Source organism: Mytilus californianus, unplaced genomic scaffold (assembly GCF_021869535.1).
Source record: "Mytilus californianus isolate M0D057914Y unplaced genomic scaffold, xbMytCali1.0.p SCAF_1, whole genome shotgun sequence".
Classification (NCBI taxonomy): domain Eukaryota; kingdom Metazoa; phylum Mollusca; class Bivalvia; order Mytilida; family Mytilidae; genus Mytilus; species Mytilus californianus.
In genome coordinates this window covers 140,448,298-140,460,527 of record NW_026262581.1, presented here as the reverse complement: position 1 = coordinate 140,460,527, position 12,230 = coordinate 140,448,298, and the positions used below count along the sequence as shown (strand labels likewise).

General features: G+C 30.2%; 1 protein-coding gene across 9 annotated transcripts in view; it reads right to left on the bottom strand.

Moving 5' to 3' along the window:
• Positions 1–661: 661 nt before the first annotated feature.
• LOC127737155 (uncharacterized) overlaps positions 662–12,230 on the bottom strand; it is a 58,297-nt gene continuing 46,728 nt past the window's right edge. For 6 of the 9 annotated variants that reach the window (XM_052247691.1, XM_052247746.1, XM_052247710.1 and 3 more), the window contains 5 exons: positions 12,136–12,193; positions 8,687–8,710; positions 6,553–6,573; positions 2,579–5,438; positions 662–2,518 (listed from right to left, as the gene is read on the bottom strand). In XM_052247691.1, coding sequence (XP_052103651.1) covers positions 3,858–5,438; positions 6,553–6,573; positions 8,687–8,710; positions 12,136–12,193 — 1,684 coding nt within the window. In that variant the 3' untranslated portion in view covers positions 662–2,518; positions 2,579–3,857. The remainder of the gene's footprint in view (positions 2,519–2,578; positions 5,439–6,552; positions 6,574–8,686; positions 8,711–12,135; positions 12,194–12,230) is intronic. The other 3 variants (XM_052247730.1, XM_052247724.1, XM_052247738.1) reach the window with 3 other exon arrangements.

The window sequence follows — 12,230 nt, the reverse complement described above, 5'->3', positions numbered from 1 at the left end:
TCTAAATAGTTCATTGGATGTATCCAGCTGTTAACCATAAGTGATATCTGAGATCAAAGGATTTCTCTTTACCTATTATTTAATCAAACATATATTGTTAGTCTTGTATGTTTTTTTTTTGTTTTTTTTTTTTAATTTTAGTTCATTTATATGTTTTGGAGTTTAGTGTGACTTCCATTTTCACTGAACTAGTACACAATTTTATTTAGGGACCAGCTGAGGACCACCTCTGGGTGCGGGATTTTCTCGCTGCGTTGAAGACCCATTGGTGGCCAACGGCTGTTGTCTGTTCTTTGGTTGGGTTGTTGTCTCTTTGACATATTCCCCCATTTCCATTCTCAATTGTATTGCTATGGTTTTAGAAGAGACAGGTTTTCAATATGAGAAATGACAGATGGAAATGATAACAGCTCACATTGCCCCTTTTATGCCATCATATCAGACCTTACTGATAATCATTTTAAGCATAGTATCTTTGATGAGGGTTTTTATTTTAACGATGAGAATTCGTTTTGATAAAGGATGTCATCTCTGTGTATATATCCTGCATGATTCACATATAATTGTGAAATAAAAATGTAAAAAATTCTAAGATTGAAGGATGGCAATTGTATGCTAATAGATCACCAAATTTCTAGCACCTTTATTTACAACTAACAAATTTTTATAGAAAAATATTTATTGAATAAAAGTATAATGCTTTAGTTATTTGCAATTTTTACAACTGACAATGCATGGAGTTACATCAGAAGTTCATTACTGGGAGAAGTGTTCAAGCTCTCCTTATGATATGAAGATCGCACTGTTAAAAGTTTCAACAGTTTTAAAAGGTAGAGCTTAAGTTGTATTTCAGAATAATCTCTGTATTGCTATAACAATTTTATATATGAAATCAAGGATAAAAACTAAAATCATTCAATTTTAGACAAATAATTGTAAAATTTTCCAACAAGTTATATCAAAGATATCCTACAGATAACAACTACTACTGGTGTGTTTAACGAGCTTGACTTCCCTTGAGGGTCTCGCACGGTTTGTATAGTTCAAATGAACACTGCACTGTGATCTCCTTCCTGACATATAATGTTGCATACTTGTCCCAGTAATGGACTTCTGGTCATATGTGGAGGTAAGTGGTTATACAGTATAAAAATTGATCTATTGATGATTGTGTAAACTATAATATGCATATTTGAATGTATTTGCTTTAAGCTTGAATATTGTGCTCCAAGTGATGTATTGTATATTTGGTTCATAAAGCCTTTTGACAGCAATATCATAGAACTGATGAACAGTATTATTGAAACATATGAAAATCTAATGAGAAAAAGTCATGTTTGCTGCAAGCATATCACTAAAAAGGAATCCATGCTTTATAGAAAAGATATAAAACAGTCAAAACAATTAAGTAGTGGAAACAAAGCTGTGTTGACCTGAAAATTTGTAAATAAATGGACAATAAACAAAAAAAGACAAAAAAAACAACAACACATGTATAAGAGAGCACTGAACAACACACATAGATGTCTTAGGGGTTTGTTTCTTTCTTGGGTTGATTCCTAACTGATAGATACACCACATCAATCCATATGATGTATGAGAAAAAAAAACAAAATCAAGTTTTGTGTTAAATTTGATTAAGATTCAGCATGTACTTATTTTACTTCAAAAGCATAATTAAGAATGTCTTAGGTTTACTTTGGGACTGAACATATTTATTTAACATTATAATGTACAATGTATATTATACTATTTTAATAGTTTAATATTATCTTCCATACACAAATAAAACACTATATGAAAGACAGTTAACTTAAACCATACCATTACAGTGGTAAAGAAATACCACTCAATGTAAATTTATGATTTGATCATCATGAAAATATTTCATATGGCAGTGGTATAACTTATGGGTACAATGCCATTATATTGTTATCGTTATATCATAAAGATATTCCATGGCAGTATAGCTTAAGGGTAAAATGCCATTATATTGTTATGGTATTATCAAGTTTCTTAAACACCCCAACTGACCAAATATCCCTTTGAGCTTTCCTGAAAGAAAAACTATGGACAACCTATAAGAATACATAAGGAGCTTATACAAATCTATTTTGGTACAAAAATATTTTTTAAAAGAATGGATAACAAAATGTTAAAATATTTAATAAAAAGTGACTTCTAAAAATGGTGAGAAGATTCTAAGGTGTATTCTTAATTACTTTCTGACTAGTACATAAAGAGCTTAAGTAAATCCCAAAGCAAAACTCAGTACCATCTACAATCTTAAGAACTGTCTGACTAGTACATAAAGAGCTTAAGTAAAACTGAGTACCATCTACAATCTTGAGAACTGTCTGACTAGTACATAAAGAGCTTAAGTAAATCTGAGTACCATCTACAATCTTAAGAACTGTCTGACTAGTACATAAAGAGCTTAAGTAAATCTGAGTACCATCTACAATCTTAAGAACTGTCTGACTAGTACATAAAGAGCTTAAGTAAAACTCAGTACCATCTGCAATCTTAAGAACTGTCTGACTACTACATAAAGAGCTTAAGTAAAACTGAGTACCACCTACAATCTTAAGAACTGTCTGACTAGTACATAAAGAGCTTAAGTAAATCTGAGTACCATCTACAATCTTAAGAACTGTCTGACTAGTACATAAAGAGCTTAAGTAAATCTGAGTACCATCTACAATCTTAAGAACTGTCTGACTAGTACATAAAGAGCTTAAGTAAATCTGAGTACCATCTACAATCTTAAGAACTGTCTGACTAGTACATAAAGAGCTTAAGTAAATCTGAGTACCATCTACAATCTTAAGAACTGTCTGACTAGTACATAAAGAGCTTAAGTAAATCTGAGTACCATCTACAATCTTAAGAACTGTCTGACTAGTACATAAAGAGCTTAAGTAAATCTGAGTACCATCTACAATCTTAAGAACTGTCTGACTAGTACATAAAGAGCTTAAGTATATCCCAAAGCAAAACTGAGTACCATCTACAATCTTATGAATAAAAAAAAATTTGGAGTATACCTAAACCAGACTGTTACCTAAAAACAAAGAATGAAAAAAGACCTGCAAAGGGCAACAAAAGACTGGTTTTCAGACACTATATCAAGCCATTAATTGTCCTGAGTTTATTAAAGTTGTGAGGTAATTGAATAGAAACTAATGAAGATCTGCCATCCTGTCTTGTCTTGTTTTGATGAAAATCCTGCCTTTCAAAGGCACACCTCTGGTTTCAGAGTAAATGGTGTATTCAACAACCACTAAAAGTTTATAACAATATTTAGTTTCTAAAGATTTTATTAGTTCACTTCTTTGACTGAGTGATCGTTAGTAACCCTTTTTGGTAATGTTAATAATAGCTTATTCCATCTTATGTACAGAGTTAAGCAGAGTTTTCTACTAATGTATTTTATAAGATGAAGAAAGTCTGTACATTTATATTTCCAACGACAGTTGCATACCAAGGCACTAGCATTCGAAATTAGTTGAGTATTAGTTTCTAATTGTTCTACTATTCTACATTTTGCGCAGAACTTGCTATTATTGCATCAACATAAAATTCTCAAAATTCTCTAATAAGTACTGAGGAGAAAAATATAAGTGATTAAGATGAAAATGAAAATGAAAATACATAATTGGAATATGTCAATGCAATAGCAAACCAACAACACAATATAACAAAAACAAGACATCTTAGGAGCACCATTTAGCAAATACTTCATCTATTTGGGATTAAAAAAAAATTTAAATAAGGGAGTAATCATCATAACAAACATGTTTTATCTCCCTTTCATATATTTTATATAGAAAAGTACAAATGACAAAAACAAAATATTACGAATTTTCTCCAACAGAATTAAGAAATGTGTAACTACTGATCTGTTCTGAACCTGAGCTTGTGTCACATTCTCCGACCTCTGAACCTGAGTTTGTGTCACATTGTCCGGCCTTTAAATAATCAGAAACACCACTTGAAATATCACCAGAATTTTCATCTTGCAGGAATCTTAATTCCTCATTTCTCCCATTGTCTGAGAAATTTTTTGCCTCTTTTATTGTCAATATCTGTACATCGTGTGGGAGATACTGGGAATCGGTGACAGCAAATTTTTCAACCTTATCTTGATTAATTAGTTTGTTCTGAATGTTCTTCTGCTTACTCTTTTCCAATGCGTAATTCAAAGATGAAGTGTCTAGGTTTATTATAGGAGTATTTGTATTTGAACTTTGCTTACTCTTTTCCAAAGCGTAATTCAAAGATGAAGTGTCATTGTTTATTATAGGAGTATTTGTATTTGGACCTTTCTTACTCTTTTCTAATGGGGAATTGAAAGATGAAGTGTCAATGTTTATGGTAGGGCTACTTGTGAATGAACCTTCATTACTTTTTTCTGATGTGGAATTCAAGATCGATGAAGTGTCCATCTTTACTGCAAGAGTACTTGTATTTGAACCTTCATTACTATTTTCTGAAAAAGTACTTAAAATATCTGATTGCACATATGAAGAAAGAGAATTTTCACCAATTTGATTGGAGTCCTTTTCTTCCAAATTCACACTTTCAGAGTATGCATTCAAATTGTCTGATTGCACATTTGACAAAGGACGATTTTCCTTCATCTGAGTTGAGCATTGTACTTCAGAATTTTCATTTTGATTAATGATATCTGATGTATCAGTGTAATCACTGACAGTGCTGTTACTACAGATGTTGTTGCTATGGTTACTGTTACTACAGATGTTGTTGCTATGGTTGCTGTTGCTATGGTTTGAACTTTGATTGAGACTATCTGACTTCAAAGATCCATCAACATCAACTTCTACATAATTTTCAACTTGATCATTAACCTTCTCTGGTGTAAAGGTTTGTAACTGAATATTATTTGAATCTTGTAAATCTTCCATACTTTTTCTTAACCAATCTTTAAGGTATTCTTTTTTGTTCTTGGTTTCATCTGCATTATCTTTTTCCATTAACGGTACACATATACTTAAACTATTGGAAGTTTCTTCCCTTATTTTTGATTCAAAATGGTCCAATACAGATGATCTTTTCTGCTTTGGTCTGCTGATGCGGCTACTATTAGTTATGCTGGTATGATTACTGGTACCTGACTTTGAAGTTGTCGACGATTTAAAGGTACCTGTATAACCATCTGTAACGTCACTTACTGTTCTGTCCCTTTCACAAATTTTGTCCTCACTTCTGCATTCTGTTAGTTCCTCATTGTTTTGTTTATTTTCCAATGTGCCATTGAATGGATTATCGTTGGAACTGTTAGAATCAGATATTGGTAAATTGGGAGAAGAAATACCTGTCTGATTTGACAACTCTTCTTCCGGTAGGATTATTTCATTATGAATGGACACGGATGATACACCACTATCAGACGATGTTCCTCCATTTTTTTCCTTCTGCAATTAAAAAAAATTTAAATATTTTCTATTAATGCTTAGAAATTTAAAATCATAATAACAATAATAATAATAAAATTCATAAAATTCAAGTGCAGCACTTTTTCACATGAATGTTGAACATGTGTATATTAAAAGGAAATATGGACACAATACCTTTAACACTACTTTCTGATTGTTTTCACCATAAACAAATTCAAAAGCCACTGTAAGTTGAATGACATGTAACATCAAACTTGTCAGTTTGTGAAATGCGAGCAATCCAGTACATCGTTTCAAAATTAAGAAATTTTTCTCTGAAGACACATCTCCTGACAGGGAGGTCAATGGAACTCCAAACTCCAAGTTACCTCCCACTGTCACAACTCAAGATATGTGCCTGTTCGATATTTGTTGTTATATTTGTGAATTTTGTCTTGCTTGCTTCAGGGTTTCATCCTTCTTTCTATCAAATGAAAAACTGCAGCAACTACCATAACAGTATATTTGGAGATGTATTATATAAAGGTGGTAACAACGATTTTAGATCTTTTTATCTTATTATGCCTCTTATTAAAATGTATGTATAGAATGACAATTTTAGATAAAATAATAGCTCTTACCATACATTTTCCTTCATATGGGCAAGATAACGCATTTCCAAATGTAAATTATACTTATAAAACACATTAAAACGTTAAATTTAATCAAAAGCAAGAAAAAATATCACACTTTTGAAACAAAAAAGAGGGTCTTAAAGATTTTGGTGTGAAAATGTGCTGTACCATTGTGCCAATAACAAATTTCTAATTTAACCCATTGACAGCAAATTTTTTAGAATGAACATGGTGTTGAAGCTGTATTTATTTTTAACATTGTGCAAAAGGCCTCAAAAACCTCCTTCAAATAACATTTTATGGCTACTTATCTGCAATCAGATTTTTTACTGTTATTTGTTTAATTTAAAGAATTCTAGAATATTTGTAATAACAAGAATTCAAGAAATGTAAGTTTATAATTATTCTTCAGTTTATTTGGATAACTTTCTTTTTCATATTGTAACAATGGACACATTCGTCACTAGCACAAGGACAAGGACTATGTCCCTAGGGCCATCAATAGGGTTATTTCTTACCTGATTTTCTATATCAGAACTCTGAAAATAGAATTAAAAAAACAATGAATTAAGATATCTAATACATTAGGTAAATTAATTAATTATGACAACTTTTAATTGATATGATAATTGCTGACAAATTAACATTAATTTTTAGGATAAAACCAATGTTGAATTTTTTATATCCTTATTTTATCAAACTTATATTTTTCTTCTTGAAAATTAAATTTTTAAAACAAATATCCCTTTTCATAATATATGTATCCATTCACAATTTTAATGAATCCCATATTATGTTGAATCTATGTGCTCTGAATCTGTCATTGTAGTTTTGTTTAAGATATTTGATTTCATGGGTCATAAATCAAAGTCAATGACTAAATTTCTAAACTACCAATAATTTCCATGACTAAATTCTGAGACTATTAATAATAGTCTTAGCTAAATTTTAGAACTACCAATATTTCCCATGACTTAATTTAAAATTACGTATAATTTCCATGAACAAATTTAAAAACTGTCAAAAATTTCCATGACTAAATATAAAACTACCAATAATTTCCATGTCAATCAATTTTTAAAACAACCAATTCTTTCCATGGATCATGACTAAATTTTGACATTACCAATAATTTCTATGAGTGAATTTTTCCAAAACACTACATGTTTTAAACACTAAGCACATTTCACCATGATAATTGACTCTCTATGAGGTGGGAAATAAAGACCATGATAATCTACTTAGAAAGATGACTTGTCTTAGTTGTAAGGCATTAAAATTTCTTTCATAATAGTAGGTTAAACAGGATAATGTGCAAACCCTAAACCAATGCTTCCCAATAAATACTTTATGTCCTCTTTTATAACATATACTACAAGTACAACAAAATATTTCTTTCCACTAGACATGCACATATGTCTACATAGAACTGTAGAAGTTTGGAAACAATTTTACATGGTTAGTAGACACAACATACAATGTATAAGAAATTATTTCTACATAAACTATTTATATGAAGCAGAGCAGAAGTAAAATTTATAGATGTTTCATAAGAAAAAGCTTTGATAAATCTATAAATAAATAGAAAAAAATCAGCACAAATACTATTAGTATGCAAAACTACTGTCAACATGTTAATTAAAAAGATTTAAAAACAAAACTCCTCAAATATTCTATATTCAACTCAAGCAGAAAACTCCTCAAATATTAGATATTCAACTCAAGCAGAAACCTCCTCAAATATTAGATATTCAACTCTAGCAGAAAACTCCTCAAATATTTGATATTCAACTCAAGCAGAAAACTCCTCAAATATTAGATATTCAACTCAAGCAGAAAACTCCTCAAATATTAGATATTCAACTCTAGCAGAAAACTCCTCAAATATTAGATATTCAACTCAAGCTGAAAACTCCTCAAATATTAGATATTCAACTCAAGCAGAAAACTCCTCAAATATTAGATATTCAACTCAAGCAGAAAACTCCTCAAGTATTCGATATTCAACTCAAGCAGAAAACTCCTCAAATATTAGATATTCAACTCAAGCAGAAAACTCCTAAAAAATTAGATATTCAACTCAAGCAGAAAACCCCTCAAATATTTGATATTCAACTCAAGCAGAAACCTCCTCAAATATTAGATATTCAACTCAAGCAGAAACCTCCTCAAATATTAGATATTCAACTCAAGCAGAAACCTCCTCAAATATTAGATATTCAACTCAAGCAGAAAACTCCTCAAATATTTGATATTCAACTCAAGCAGAAAACTCCTCAAATATTAGATATTCAACTCAAGCAGAAAACTCCTCAAATATTAGATATTCAACTCAAGCAGAAAACTCCTCAAATATTAGATATTCAACTCAAGCAGAAAACTCCTCAAATATTAGATATTCAACTCAAGAAGAAAAGAATACTGACACTGTAGAGTGGATTCATTTATTTTCCATTGGTACCGATTTTCGTTGATTGATTTGGTGGTTTTAGTAAAGAGAGCATACAATCTTGTAGGAAATTTATTCTTTATTGAATGTTTTAGTTCCTGTTTTATCTGAACCAATGGAATCAACGAAAATAGGTACCCAACAAATAATAATGAATCACCATTAGATAAAGCTTAAGATTAGAACTGTCTGATGAATCTTACCGGTACAGGTATGTATTGACTTGGCTGAAAATTATATCATCTTACACATTATTACAATCAAATATTAGAATACTATAATCATTACATATTCCTGTAAATATTGTAAAACTGTGTTAGCATTTTGAATGAACCAATTTTAAGTAGTCAGACTTCACTTCAGAATGAATGACCATGTTTATTACTAAGACCTGCAATATAGCAGGACACATTAAACTTTGTTTACAAAACACTCTTTTCATCCTGACTATGACAGTTACTATTATTTAAAACCAACGTAGATCTTAATTCCTACAGTCAATGAACCGTGTTTTTCAGTCAACATTTTTAACATTATTCCAAATTCAAATTTCTTTTATCTAATAGGCAACTTTCGAGATCATTGCATTTCCATCAAAAACTTTGGATTTAGTGAACATAGTTTATGAGTTAATGGGCTTTGTAACTTCAGTTCCTTCGTTGAGCAAGTGGTTGAAAAAATATGATGTTATATCGCACAAATATTTTGGCAAATTAAATTCTTATAATTGAAATTCAGCGCTGCCGTAATTAGGGAAAAAGTGATTAAGTACTGACAAAAACAAATATTATTTCTAGTTTATCCTGCATATAAATGATGATCACAAAGACGCTTGATGAAATTGTATAGAGCAGTGATACAGAGACTTTAAAATATAAATAAAGGTGAAATTATATTTTTTCTATACATTCTCATTTCTTTGTGATGTTACCTCGTGAACAACACTTTCCTTTGACAATAGTTTTGTTGTATGACATCAGAGAAATACAGGATTTGTTTAACATGTGATATATCAGTTTGTAATTCACAAGGAAATTACCTCAATAAGAATTGGAATTATGGAATGTGTCAAAGACACAACAATTTATTTCGACAAGATTAACCTAATATAAAGTATAAATTCTGGGCAAACAATATTTCTCCAATTTTTTTTTTCAAGTTTTTAAATTTTGTTTTCCAGTTTTGACAGTAAACTACTCTAAGCATTACACAGGATGAAGTGTTGGAATCACTTTTGCTAATGAATTTTATACAATATACTAACAATCTAAAAAGAAAAGTTATTTTCCCCTGTAAGATGTGATTATAAAACTTAGCCACCTACAATTAGAAGATGCAGTTGGAGCTTAAACTAAACATTGTTATCTCCATACTAATGAAAACTGACAGAAAACTGCTAAATCATATATTTAAAATTTGTCAATTGTCGTCTGCACTTGCTTGTAAGTTTTCATAGCATCAATTTTGAAATGATGCCATGAAAATTGGTGATATTATCCATTCAAAATGAACGTTACAAACGATGTTGCATTTGAATTTGTGATGACACAACAGGAATTTCAAAAGAAAAACCTGAAGAAAGGACTTTGTATAAAAAATTCGTAAGGGTTCCGCGGAACCCAGTGTCTCGCCTACTTTTTCTGTTAATCGCAGGCTCAACAAAAATGAGGAAGTAAATCAATAAAAATATTCCTCTTGATACTATCTTTTGATTGTAAGAAGCTTCTGTCCAAGTTTGGTAAAAATCCAGGATAGTTTATGAATCTAATAAATGTTTAAAAACTTTAACTGCAGACTGAATGTAATGTTAACTAGAAGAAAACAAAATTTCCTTCTAGATACTAGCATTTGATCATAAACAAGCTTCTGTCCAAGTTTGGTACAAATCAAAAATAGTATAAGAAAGTTATTAAAATTTAAAAAACTTTAACCACAGAGTGAATGTGTTGTTTCCTGGCAGAAAATCTAAGTCCATTTAAAAGTAAAATACGGAAAAAATGGATTTATTTTTTTACAAAATTTCCTTCTAGATACTAGCTCTTGATCATAAACAAGCTTCTGTCCAAGTTTGGTACAAATCCAAAATAGTATAAGAAAGTTATTAAATTTTTTAAAACTTTAACCACAGAGTGAATGTGTTGTTTCCTGGCAGAAAATCTAAGTCCATTTAAAAGTAAAATAAGGAAAAAATGGATTTTTTTTTTTTACAAAATTTACTTCTGGATACTATCTTATGATCATAAACAAGCTTCTGTCCAAGTTTGGTAGAAACCCAGGATAGTTTAAGAAAGTTATTAAAATTTTAAAAACTTTAACCACAGAGTGAATGTAATATATTCCCGGCAGAAAAACTAAGTCCATTTATAAGTAAAATACGGAAAAAATGGAATTTTATTTTTACAAAATTTACTTCTGGATACTATCTTATGATCATAAACAAGCTTCTGTTCAAGTTTGGTAGAAACCCAGGATAGTTTAAGAAAGTTATTAAAATTTTAAAAACTTTAACCACAGAGTGAATGTAATATTTCCCGGCAGAAAAACTAAGTCCATTTATAAGTAAAATACGGAAAAAATGGAATTTTATTTTTACAAAATTTACTTCTGGATACTATCTTATGATCATAAACAAGCTTCTGTTCAAGTTTGGTAGAAACCCAGGATAGTTTAAGAAAGTTATTAAAATTTTAAAAACTTTAACCACAGAGTGAATGTAATATTTCCCGGCAGAAAAACTAAGTCCATTTATAAGTAAAATACGGAAAAAATGGAATTTTATTTTTACAAAATTTACTTCTGGATACTATCTCATGATCATAAACAAGCTTCTGTTCAAGTTTGGTAGAAACCCAGGATAGTTTAAGAAAGTTATTAAAATTTTAAAAACTTTAACCACAGAGTGAATGTAATATTTCCCGGCAGAAAAACGAAGTCCATTTATAAGTAAAATACGGAAAAAATGGAATTTTATTTTTACAAAATTTACTTCTGGATACTATCTTATGATCATAAAAAAGCTTCTGTTCAAGTTTGGTAGAAACCCAGGATAGTTTAAGAAAGTTATTAAAATTTTAAAAACTTTAACCACAGAGTGAATGTAATATTTCCCGGCAGAAAAACTAAGTCCATTTATAAGTAAAATACGGAAAAAATGGAATTTTATTTTTACAAAATTTACTTCTGGATACTATCTTATGATCATAAACAAGCTTCTGTTCAAGTTTGGTAGAAACCCAGGATAGTTTAAGAAAGTTATTAAAATTTTAAAAACTTTAACCACAGAGTGAATGTAATATTTCCCGGCAGAAAAACGAAGTCCATTTATAAGTAAAATACGGAAAAAATGGAATTTTATTTTTACAAAATTTACTTCTGGATACTATCTTATGATCATAAACAAGCTTCTGTTCAAGTTTGGTAGAAACCCAGGATAGTTTAAGAAAGTTATTAAAATTTCAAAAACTTTAACCACAGAGTGAATATTTGTGGACGCCGCCGACGACGACGACGCCGACGGAATGTAGGATCGCTATGTCTCGCTTTTTCGACTAAAGTCGAAGGCTCGACAATAAAACCACAAGTTGATAGGACAAAAATAATCAACTAGTAAAGGAAAATATACATCGGCTAAGAATTAAAGAAAATAACTTACTTTAATCTGTGGTGTAATGATGCTGGTATCATGATTACTATACGTTTTCCTGACTTTCCTGGAATCAGAAGATTACAGATTAAACATCAAAACAA